Here is a 12500-nt window from a genome sequence, read left to right as displayed (position 1 = left end):
CAGACACACAGACAGACACACACACACACACGGACAGACAGACAGACACGCACACACACAGACAGACACACAGACACACACACACACACACACACACACACACAGACAGACACACAGACAGACACACACACACACACACACACATTCGGTAAAAGCGATCACGCCGCAATTTTTCTTTTGCCTAAGTACAAACAGTGTCTCAAGCGAACGCCGGTGGTCTCGCGAGAGGTTAAGCGTTGGACCGTGACGTCAGTAGAGTCACTCCAAGCAGTGCTGGGAAGCACAGAATGGAGTGTACTCCGTGATAACACAGCCAATATTAACGAATACACCGAAACGGTGATTGACTATGTCTGTACTCAGGTAGAAGTAATAATCCCCACCACCAAAATTAATATCTACCCAAACCAAAAGCCCTGGGTAGACAAATCCGTCCGTGAGGCTCTGAAAGTGCGCACATCAGCATACAACACCGGGCTGGTGACAGGCAACATGGAAGAACACAAGATGGCAAGATACAACGTCAGGAGAGCAGTAATAGAGGCAAAACGGCGTTACAGGGATAAAGTTGAACTTCAGTTTGAACAGGCTGACTCTAGAGGCATGTGGCAGGGCCTCAGAACAATGACAGACTACAAAGGAACCCCCCTCAAACTGAACAGTGACATCTCCTTAGCAAATGATCTCAACTCCTTCTATGCGAGGTTTGAGGCTGTGAATAACAACACCAGCCTACAAACCACGGCAATGGGGGGGGGGGGGGGTCTGCTGATGGAGACTCAGTGTTCAGGGTAACAGAGCATGAGGTGAGACGGATCTTTAAAAAAGTGGATATCAGGAAGGCAGCAGGACCGGACGGCATCCCCGGCCGCGTCCTAAAAGTCTGTGCCGACCAACTGGCCCCGGTATTCACTGACATCTTCAACCTGTCCTTGGAACAGGCCGTCATCCCCACCTGTCTGAAGAAGTCCACCATCATCCCTGTACCCAAAAAATCTACGCCCGCTTGCCTCAACGACTACCGCCCTGTAGCCCTCACCTCCATAGCCATGAAGTGCTTTGAGAAGCTAGTGAAGGGCTACATCTGTTCCTCCCTCCCCATCAACCTGGACCCTCTGCAATTTGCATATCGCCCCAACAGGTCCACGGAGGACGCCATAGCCCATGTGCTGCACACAGCAGCATCACATCTGGACAAGAGGAAGGGGAACTATGTGAGAATGCTGTTCATCGACTACAGCTCAGCATTCAATACCATAGTCCCCTCCAAACTCATAGCCAAGCTCAGGGACCTGGGCTTGAACTATGACCTGTGCCAGTGGGTCCTGGACTTCCTGACGGGCAGACCCCAGGTGGTAAGAGCCGGCAACTGCACCTCCTCATCCATCACGCTCAACATAGGGGCCCCCCAGGGCTGTGTTCTGAGCCCCCTCCTCTACTCCCTGTACACACATGACTGCGTAGCACAGCGGAACAACAACACCATCATCAAATTTGCTGATGACACAGTAGTGGTGGGCCTGATCTCTGCCAACGACGAAAGGGCCTACCTGGAAGAGGTAGAGAACCTGTCACAGTGGTGTCAGGAGAACTGCCTCTCCCTGAACGTCAGCAAAACAAAAGAGATGATTGTGGACTTCAGGAGGTCGGGGGTCAAGGACTACAGCCCCCTCAGCATCGACGGGGCACCAGTTGAGAGAGTGAACAGTTTCAAGTACCTCGGAGCCCACATATCCGAGGACTTGACATGGACCACACACATTGACAGTGTTGTGAAGAAGGCACGACAACGCCTCTACTTCCTCAGGCGCCTAAGGAAGTTCCAAGTCAGTCAGAAGATCCTTAGGAACTTCTACTCATGTACAATAGAGAGCATCCTGACCGGCAACATCACCTCCTGGTTTGGGAATAGCACTGCACAAGACCGTAGCAGACTACAAAGAGTGACACGTTCAGCCGAACGCACAATTAGAGGGGGGCTTCCCACCCTCCAGAACATTTACAACAAGCGGTGCAAGGGGAAGGCTAAGAGAATTATTAAGGACTCGAGCCACCCGAACAACTGCCTCTTTGAACTGCTGCCGTCAGGCAAGCGATACCGGAGTCTTATGGCGAGCACAGAAAGACTCAGAAGGAGCTTCTATCCCCAGGCCATCAGGCTGCTAAACGAACAATAATCGCTAAACGAACAATAATCACTATGCAACAACCATCAAATGCACACAGCACACACACCCACACGCACACACACACTCACTCAAACAAACAACACACTGCAGCACCCACTCTCCACACTTTAGATCACACAAACACACTTACACTTTATATTTATTGATAAAGGATTTGCACTACAACTCGTACACCTACTGTGAATTGTACCTAAACTGCACCTCGTCCATTTATGCCTTGCACTATATAGTATTGTATATTAGTACACTGCACAGTATTGTATATTGTATGGTAACTACGTCTACGAACATTGTACATATGTCTAAACTGAACACTGTGACCTCTTTTTTTTTCTTCTAATTTTTACTATGTTTTTATTTCATACTTATCTTGTCATGCACAGTCTCTGGAGCGCAACAGTAAGAAGCATTTTGTACAAAAGTATTCTGTACTTCTGTATGACAACTATTAAAGAAACTTGAAACTTGAAACAGACAGACAGACAGACACACACAGACACAGACACACACACACACACACACACACACACACACACACACACACACACACACACACACACACACACACACACACACACACACACTCACATAGACAGACAGACACACACACAAACACACACACACACACCCTTATTTAATTTGTATTTCCCCCCTCCTTTTCTTCCTGTGTTCTCTTCTTTCAGTCTGTGCATGTGTGGCGATAGGGGATTATTATTTCTCTGCTGGTGGGATCACAGCTCTCATGGTTGTAGACCCCTGAAGAATTCTATTAACCCTGGTTATGTCCGTCCTAATAACATGCCACCCTGCTAAGCAGAATGGGATTGATTCTGGGGGGGGGGGCATATGGGGGGGGGGGGGGGGGGGGGGGGGGGGTGCAGGCCTCCTGTATAATGAAGACTAGAATAATAAACTTTTTTTAAACAAATGTAATATATATAGAGTATATATATAGAAATATATATATATATATATATATATATATATATATATATATATATATATATATATATATATATATATATATATATATATATATATATATATATATATTAGTGCTGTCAATAGATTACATTTTTTTTTTCTGTAATTAATCTAGATTAATCTAGATTAAAAATAGCATTTTTATACTGAAGACCGAAGCTTGTAACAGATATTTACTTGAGTAAAATCATGGAATTAATGTAAAATCAACACAAAGAAAGTATATTTAGATTCAAAGACTATTTTAATAGCTTTCTATACAGTTTCTCTCCTGTGAAATACAAATGTTCAACAAAACCGTCAACATTGACTCAGCTAGACCTCTTTCTTATATCTGCGGCGCTAAGATTGAAGATTTTTCACTCGATAGATTAATCTAGATTAATTTATTTTAATGCTTTAAATCATTTAAATTAATCTCCAAAGTTAAAGCATTAACTTTGACAGCACTATGTCTAATCTTAAGTCTCAGTGATTTGTTTCCCTCTTAGCTCTCCCTAACCTGGGCTGACGGTGAGAGATAAACACAAGTATAAAAATGATATTTGTGAGTGAGTTTCCTTGAGTGTATGTGTGTCTGTGTGTGTACAAACATTGTGCGTGTGTGTGTGTCTGTGTGTGTCTGTGTGGGTGTGTGTGTGTGTGTGTGTGTGTGTGTGTGTGTGTGTGTGTGTGTGTGTGTGTGTGTGTGTGTGTGTGTGTGTGTGTGTGTGTGTGTGTGTGTGTGTGTGTGTGTGTGTGTGTGTGTGTGTAAAAAAGAAGAAGAAAAAGGTATTGCTTTGTGATGCTGCGCCACATTGATTGCCTCTCTGATGGAGCCCGGCTTTCTTTGTTGCTCCTGCAGATCAGATGTGGAGTGCAGTGGTTTTGCTATATTTGCCATTCATTAGCCGGCGGTGAGGAGGTGTCAGGGCGGCGCTCAACCGGCCGGCCGCACTCGCGCGATAGCGGAGCATCAAATCAATCCAGTCACCTTGAACTTTGAAGATGAAAGAATAACATGTTGGAATTGGCCTCCCTCTTACCCTGCACGCCTATTCAGAGGCGCTCTCACACCGCAACGGCACAGAGACATAGAGACACACAGACATAGAGACACACACACACACAGACACACAGACACACAGACACACGGACACACGGACACACGGACACACGGACACACAGCCACACGGACACACGGACTCACAGACACACACACCAGACACACGGACACACAGACAGACACACAGACACATACATACAGACACACAGACACATACACACAGACACACACACGGAACGGAAGGAACCAAATCCATCAGCGTTGGACAAACAATATCCACAACGCCGACTGATTCGACGATGACATTTACAGCATTTTTTGATGATGCTCTGTTACTAAGACCCCAGCTACAGCCACCGGGACAGGATGAGAGGAGAGGATAGGACAAGAGGAGAGGACGAGAGGAGAGGACGAGAGGAGAGGAGAGGATGAGAGGAGAGGAGAGGACGAGAGCAGAGGATGAGAGGAGAGGACCAGAGGAGAGGATGAGAGGAGAGGACCAGAGGACCAGAGGAGAGGATGAGAGGAGAGGACCAGAGGAGAGGATGAGAGGAGAGGACCAGAGGAGAGGATGAGAGGAGAGGACCAGAGGAGAGGAGAGGAGAGGAGAGCAGAGGAAAGAAGAGGAGAAGAGAGGACGAGAGGGGAGGACAAGAGGAGAAGACCAAAGGACCAGAGGAGAGGATGAGAGGAGAGGACCAGAGGAGAGGAGAGGAGAGGAAAGGAGAGGAGAAGAGAGGACGAGAGGGGAGGACAAGAGGACCAGAGGAGAGGACGAGAGGAGAGGAGAGGATGAGAGAAGAGGACCAGAGGACCAGAGGAGAGTACGAGAGGAGAGGACGAGAGGACCAGAGGACCAGAGGAGAGGACGAGAGGACCTCCCCCCAAAGCCTGCTAGTGCAGCGCACCTCACAGACACTCCTCTCCTCCCTCTCCGCGTGGAAATTAAATTAACTGTGGCCACTTTCCAAGCGGCCTGTGCGCCTGTATAGCATATGCGTGTTCAGGGCCTGGCAGCCTGCTCCCTAAGCTCACCATACATATAGTTATACCCCCCCCCCCCCCCCGCCTCTCCAAGTCCTTTTGTTTTGTCTGTGTAGTACAGAGGGAGAGACTGTAGTGCCCTTGTGGCAGTAGCGAAGACAGACAAGAGTAATAGCGACCAGGGAATCTCAGTATGTTGAACAGAGCATGCATCGTCTGCAAATAAAACAACTACAAGTGCTGCTAGGCCACAGAGTGGTGGTGGTGTTAGTGGTGTTAGTGGTGGTGATGCTGATGGTGGTGTTAGTGGTGGTGTTAGTGGTGGTGCTGGTGGTGGTGATTGAGTTATTTGAGAATTTGTGTGTTTGTAGGCCCATCAGTGACCCAAATGTATGTACTGCACAAACACTGCGAGTGTTTCATGACGCCAGACCCGAGGATAGTCGGGTTATCTCGCCGACCGTTCAGCGCCAGACCCGAGTATAGTCGGGGTTTTCATCGTTATTTCTTTTATTCGATATTTCCATTCATTACAGGCACACAGACTCGGGGTTAACATGGGGAATCATCCTGAGAATGCCAAAGTGCAATACCGGCCGCATCAACCCAGGTGGCAGTATCGAGCACCCTTTGAAACCTTATATCTTGGCCTGTGCAACGATCAAATGTCTCTGGGCGCACTTTTCTTTGTCAGGCGAGGCGAGCGGGTATCCAGATCGCATTTAGAAGCGTCAAATGCCTCCGATGCATCTGTTGTGGTGGATTATGTTGGCGACACGATGGACACCAGTACTTGGACTCGCGATCAGACAATTGGAATATTCTTTTTGGGTGACCTCCTAGTGAAGGTAAGGACCAAATGATATCAATCCTGCTTTGATCCAACCATGATTTCACCTCGATCGCAACGTGTGTGTAACGTTACTCCACAACGTATGCCGTTGGTGACGATCAAAGCGTCAAAAAACAACCCCCCCCCCCCTTTCATGCATTCATGATGAAACACAATACCTATTATATACATTTGATTTGGAAATAGTAGCGTGTCCAGGCAAGAAACTGCAACGCTTTTAGTGAAATTCACGCTTTGCTGCATATCGTCGATTTCTGGGATTAGACAGGATCACTCTAAAACTATACTTATATTCACCACGGTATAACACGTGAACGTATTGATGGAAACATTTATTCTTTTTCACATATTAAATGATAGATAGTTGATGTCAAATGGGCCATAGTATTGTATCCATAGCTATAATATATACAGTAATATATACAGTATATAGCCCTGCAAACACTGCCACTTATTCCTATCTTTTAGAGCGTTGGCGTGGTAGGAATGCTTTAGGCCTCCGGCGCTGAATGAGTTAAGAGGCATCACCTTTGTACTGTAGTCAAATGACTAAAGAAAATAAAAAAATAAACAAATTAAAATATGGACGTATCAAATCGAGAATCACAATATATCGATAACAGTGATAGCATCGAAATCATGACCGGAAGAATAGAATAGAATCACGAGCGGCAATTCCCACTCCTACAATCTGGGTTTGTCGTCGAGGAGACAGATCCATATCTCCCACAGAATGGTTACTCACAGTTAACTCACTCCTGTGTCGTTCAACCCCTCAAAAATTCAGGCCTGTTTGGGCCGCTTCAGAGTGGGGCGGCTGACGGGCATCACAGCGGCAGGCCTGTCAAGCTGCTGGGGAGGACGGACACAGCGGTCGGAGGGTAGAGTAGTAGGTAGTTTCGAATTTACATAACACGAGATTCAAACTTGAAGGGAGAAATTAAAAAATATTTTTTTTTCTTTTTTTATTATAATTTTTTTAATAAGACTGTGCTGAAATGAATGATACCAAACATACCATGGTAAAAAAAAATGCCAAAACGTTTAAAATAGCTTAGACTTTTTTTAGGTATAGGTTTTTTTCTTTTTTTTTTACTGAAATTCGAATTCGAATTCGAACTTCTCTACAATTCTGCAACCAATTTCGAATTTGATTTTTTGTTAAAGTGACAGCCCTATTAGGTAGTATATACAGAGTACTAGGTAATATATACAGGGAGATCTGGGCAAAATATATATAGATACATAGAACACTCTATAGCACATAAGTGTGCTCAGGAGGTAGAGCGGTAATCGGAAGGTTCCCGGTTCGATTCCGGATCCTACCGGCAGCGTGTCTAAGTGTCCTTGAGCAAGACACTTGACCCCTAACTGCTCCCAATGAGCAGGTTGGCACCTTGCACGGTCACCTCCGCCGTCGGTGTGTGAGTGTGTGAGTGAATGGGTAAAATGTGAGGAAAAGATTGTAAAGCACTTTCGATAAAAGAGATATATAAATGCACCATTTACCATTTAGATAATAATTATAGAACACGCTTGAGTGTGCTTAGGAGGTAGAGGGGTCGTCTGGTAATCGGAAGGTTCCCAGTTCGATTCCAGCTCCTACCGGCAGCGTGTTGAAGTGTTGAAGACACTTAACCCCTAACTGCTCCCGATGAGCAGGTTGGCACCTTGCATGGTTGCCTCCGCCGTCGGTGTGTGAATGTGTGGCATAAATTGTAAAGCGCTTTGGATGAAAGTGCTATATAAATCCAGGGGTGTAAAAAGTACCCACAAATTATACTTAAGTGAAAGTATGGCTACCATCTCAAAATCGTACTCAAGTAAAAGTCTGAGTATCTGGCTAAAAACACACTTGAGTAAAAGTAAAAAAGTGTTACTTTTAAATGGACTTAAGTACTAAAAAGTAAAAGTAAACTATTTTTTTTATTCCGGGGCAATGAAAATGTTCCGTTTCGTCCTCTTCATCACTCGTACTATCGTTTGTGGCCATCTTCTGTAGCTTGTCACTCTGACTGTCTATTCTTCTGATAGCAGGTGTTTAATCAAAGATCCCCCGCTTTCTAGTCTTGCACAAGGACCAATCAGCATGGGTATGGGCGGGTTCATTTTCCATTGATGGGGATTTGATTGGCTGTTTTTAAATAAAGTGCAGCTGCAGGATTAATAATGTTAACGTTAGTTCGGCCAGAGAAACAAATATACTAATTAAAATTGTTGGACCTGCGAGATTTGTACTTTGTACTTTGTATATAGGTCTGCATTTTAAATGTAAGGAGTAAAAAGTATGTATTTTTTTTCCTGAAATGTAATTAAGTAAAAGTACAAGTATACAAACCTAATAATACTCGGGTAAAATACAAATCCCCAAAAACAGTACTTAAGTATTGTAACGAAGTACAATTACTCAAGTACTTTCCACCCCCGTATAAATCCACATGTACCCCTGCAGGCTTGGGGTCGAATCCCGCCAGAGCCTTCTGTCCTGAGTTTCCCTCTCTGCCTTCCTACTGTCCCAATAGAGACATACATTCTACGTAGAATGGACTACTTCAAATAATATACAGCATGCTCAAATGACTGGCTTACACTGGAGGTTCCCCGTATAGAGACCCAACTTGGAATCAGCCTTTCATTATAGTGCCCCTACTATACTAAAAAACCTATAGTTTAGATGCTTACTTGCAGGCCTGCCTGCAACAGTCTGTAACTGTTTTTAACGTCCTTATATTAGTGCACTTTATAAGTGATATGGTGTTCTTCCTTTTAATGCATTTCACCTATGTATAATGTTTACTATGTAAACCATTTATTTGATTGTATCACTATGTACATTGATGCATTGCAATGCCTGTGAGTCTCGACGACATTGAAAATGAGGGTGACCTCAATTGTCCTTTTCGAGAATAAATAAAGGTTTGAATGAATGAATAATAACATTCTGCCCTGCATGCCTACGAAGGTCCACAGTTGTAAGGAGCCCGTCTGAAGTCCACCTAGATTAAGATTCTAGGCTCCCCTGATATCTCTAGGAAACAAGGGGGCAGTCCTAGGGGACTGTGTAGGGGCCCCAGACCTAGAACTGCACTCTGAGAGAGAGGTTCGAAGGGTAAAGACGACTTTAAACTGTTAAACAGTAATCCAGAACTATTTTATTGCACTGTAACAAAATGTGATTTTATATGTCTGCACTTTATGTGACACTTTATGTCTATTATATTCTACTATTTTATTGCACTGCACTATTGCACTATTTTACTCTAGTCTATTCTATCTTATTATTTTTATTATTGTCTATTTTTTTTAACTGAATCATAAACCATAAACAAGGTGGCCTGTTGGGATGTTAGATCCTAATGTGAAAAACTGTGATTTTATATGTCTACACTTTATGTGCTCATTTTATGCCTTTTTCTGTTGTAAAGCAATTGAGCTGCAATTTTTGTATGAAATGTGCTATACAAATAAAGTTTATTATTATTATTATTATTATTATTATTATTATTATTATTATTATTATTATTATTATTATTATTATTATTATTATTATTATTATTATTATTATTATTATTATTATTATTATTATTATTATTATTATTATTATTATTATTATTATTACCAAATAGTGAGGGTTTTTTATATTAAAAAAATTGCAGCATACAGCACATGCTTTTCACTGTGAGGAGGCTACAGTTTGATCATCCCAAACTAAAGAAACTCTTTGTCAACTCGTAGTGCAGTGTACAGTAACCTACGTGGTAAATATACGCTTTGTCATTCACTGTGAGGACAGTTTGATTGACAGCCCCAGATGGGAAACATTCTTTGTTTACTAATAGTTGTAGGATTTGCTCAACTAATCAAATTGTCAAATTAACCGACAAATCTGTCAAAAATAAAAACAATATAATAATAATAATCTGGCGTGTTTTGTTCTGAGAATGAATGTAATCATTTAAAATTACCTCCATGTAAATCTAAGTGTCAATCAGAGACCAATGGATATATTATGTGAACGTCGTTACGATACCGGAGAGGTGGGAATAATTTTGCAGGTTTAAACTCCTGTAAGAACACTCTCTGAAAAGCTAGCATTATATATATATATTGGAACTGGAAGAGGGGGTTACGGCAGGCAAGTGGCTGCTCTCCACTGTTACCGTAGGTCCTAGTCTCTCTGGCACAGGTGTAGAGAGTGTGGAGCCCACCTCAAGAATCAAGATTATATCCATAAATAGCGATAGCATCAAAAATCACGGCCGGAAGAATCGAATAGAATCGCGAGTGACAATTCCCACTCCTACAATCTGGGTTCGTCGTCGAGAGACAGATCCATATATCGTCTACACAGAATGGTTACTGACAGTTAACTTACTCCTGTATCGTTCAATCCTTTAAAAAACAATCACTCAATAATTCAGGCCTGTTTGAGCGGCTTCAGGTATGAGCTGAAAAAACACTCTGAAAAGCTATAGCGTATACACAAGAACTGGAGGAGGGGGTACGGGCGGTACGGGGGGCAATCGGCTGGTCGAGGCGTCTGGCGTTGCGCGTCTCCACTCTTACCTCAGGCCCTGAACACATCTCTGAGTTGCTTCTACACTATGAACCCTCCAGACCTCTGAGGTCATCAGGGACCGGTCTGCTAACTGTTCCTAGAACCAAAACAATATATAGCTCTGTATATAAATACATATTTCTCTGTACAACTCGTTTAACTAGAAAAGGCACTAGGCAACAGTCTGGCGGTGTTCTTAAAACAACTTAAATGTCAGGACAGCTTGACTTAGATCATCATGACATGTCCAAGTAAATCACATCATGTTCTTTTTCTTGGTGTCTTCATATCAGTCTTGTGTGAGACACGACAAAACCCCTAAACCCATCTTTGTTTTCATTTTCTCATCTTTGTTTTCATTTGTCATTCCCCGCTGGTACTTAATTGTAAGTCTGACCAGAGCTCGTTCTCGCTTTCTGGTCAGACGCTCGTGTTTAGACTTGTCTCTGATTGTAAACTGTGGCCACAGAAATAAACTATGTTCTTTTTTTATACAATTTGACTCATCTGAATTTCTACATTTCACTGTCTTGGCTCATTTAAAATATTCCATAACAGTGGCGAAGCCACATTCTGCTACCATGCCACACATAGCTGGAATAAACTGCCACAAGATCTTAGATCTGCCCCAATTCTGCAGATTTTTAAGAATAGGCTAAAAACCTGTATGTTTGTTTCTGATTTTAACTGCTACTAAACCACTGCACTCTTGTTTGCACTTTACTGCACTTTCTTTTCTTGTTTCATTTGTTTTAGTGCACTGAACAAATCTATCCGTGAGAATGTACCGCTTTTATACTGTACCCTTCTGTGTTCCTTTTATAAATATTTTTATAAAATCACAAAAAATAATTGCATGCCGTGCCTTCTCCTTTTTATCGTTTTTTTGTGCGTACGGCGCTTTGGATCGCCTCCGTGTATGAGATGTGCTTTTATAAAAAAAATCAATCCGACTTGACTGGACTTGACTTACCGTAGGTAGTCTCTTCGGCACAGGATGAGGTTGGCTTTGGTGTAGAGCGTGGAGCCCACCTCGCCCAGCCGGCAGTCGCAGCAGGCGCACTTCAGACAGTCCTCGTGCCAGTACTTATCCAGCGCCTTCAGCAGGTATCGGTCCTTGATCTTCCGGTTACAGCCGGCACAGCCCTTCGGCTTGGTGTCCGGCTGGACTGAGAGCATTTGTATACCTGGAGGAAGAGGAGGGTAGTTTCAAGTTATGTTTTATTTGTCAAATATATATATATATATTTTTTTTATAAATAACTGTCCTCTACTGTCTACTAATATACTAACAAGTCAAGTCAAGTCAAGAGTTTATTCATCACATACATACCAGGGCATACAGTGAAATGCGGTTGGCCATACCCGCTACGATTGTGCAATAAAACAATAGTAATAGTAGTAATAATAATAATAAGATAACTAGAATAGACATGATAAATAGACAATAGTTAATAAATCACAAGAGGGACTGGATCCTATGTACACTCCTATACAATGTGCAGATTTTACTTCTATGTCCCTATGCTATACTTGCTGTTACTAACTATACTATGCAACAATCGCAACAAGTTATTTTCTTAAAGTGTCCCTTTTCCCTTCCTTTAAAGACATACACATACAGACAAACATACACTCGACACTGTAGCGCTCATGTTTGAACACTTTGATGAACATCGTTACTCGGCTGATAGAGTCGTACCCTTCCTTGTCTTGTCGTATAAAACTTTCGATAAAAGCATCAGCTAAAAGACTAAATGTAAAATGTACGTGAAGTGAAACGCTTGGTTCTGTATGAGCCTCCTGAGTTTGCGCTTCATACAGTAGAAAGAGAAAAGACCAAACACTATAGAAAATATACAATGACTTTAAAACGTGTAAGTTGCT

General features: G+C 42.9%; 1 protein-coding gene across 1 annotated transcript in view; it reads right to left on the bottom strand.

Annotated features, from left to right (window-relative positions):
- Nucleotides 1-11582: 11582 nt before the first annotated feature.
- LOC311248268 (LIM domain only protein 3) overlaps nt 11583-12500 on the bottom strand; it is a gene marked incomplete at its 3' end in the record, with an annotated part of 6071 nt that continues 5153 nt past the window's right edge. The window contains exon 2 of the mRNA XM_084339181.1: nt 11583-11800. Within this exon, the coding sequence (XP_084195307.1) occupies nt 11583-11800 (218 nt within the window). The remainder of the gene's footprint in view (nt 11801-12500) is intronic.

Source organism: Notolepis coatsorum (assembly GCF_963971535.1).
Source record: "Notolepis coatsorum genome assembly, contig: SCAFFOLD_556, whole genome shotgun sequence".
Lineage (NCBI taxonomy): Eukaryota > Metazoa > Chordata > Actinopteri > Aulopiformes > Paralepididae > Notolepis > Notolepis coatsorum.
The sequence above is the reverse complement of the archived record's forward strand: the minus strand, read 5'-3'. Positions and strand labels throughout refer to the sequence as shown.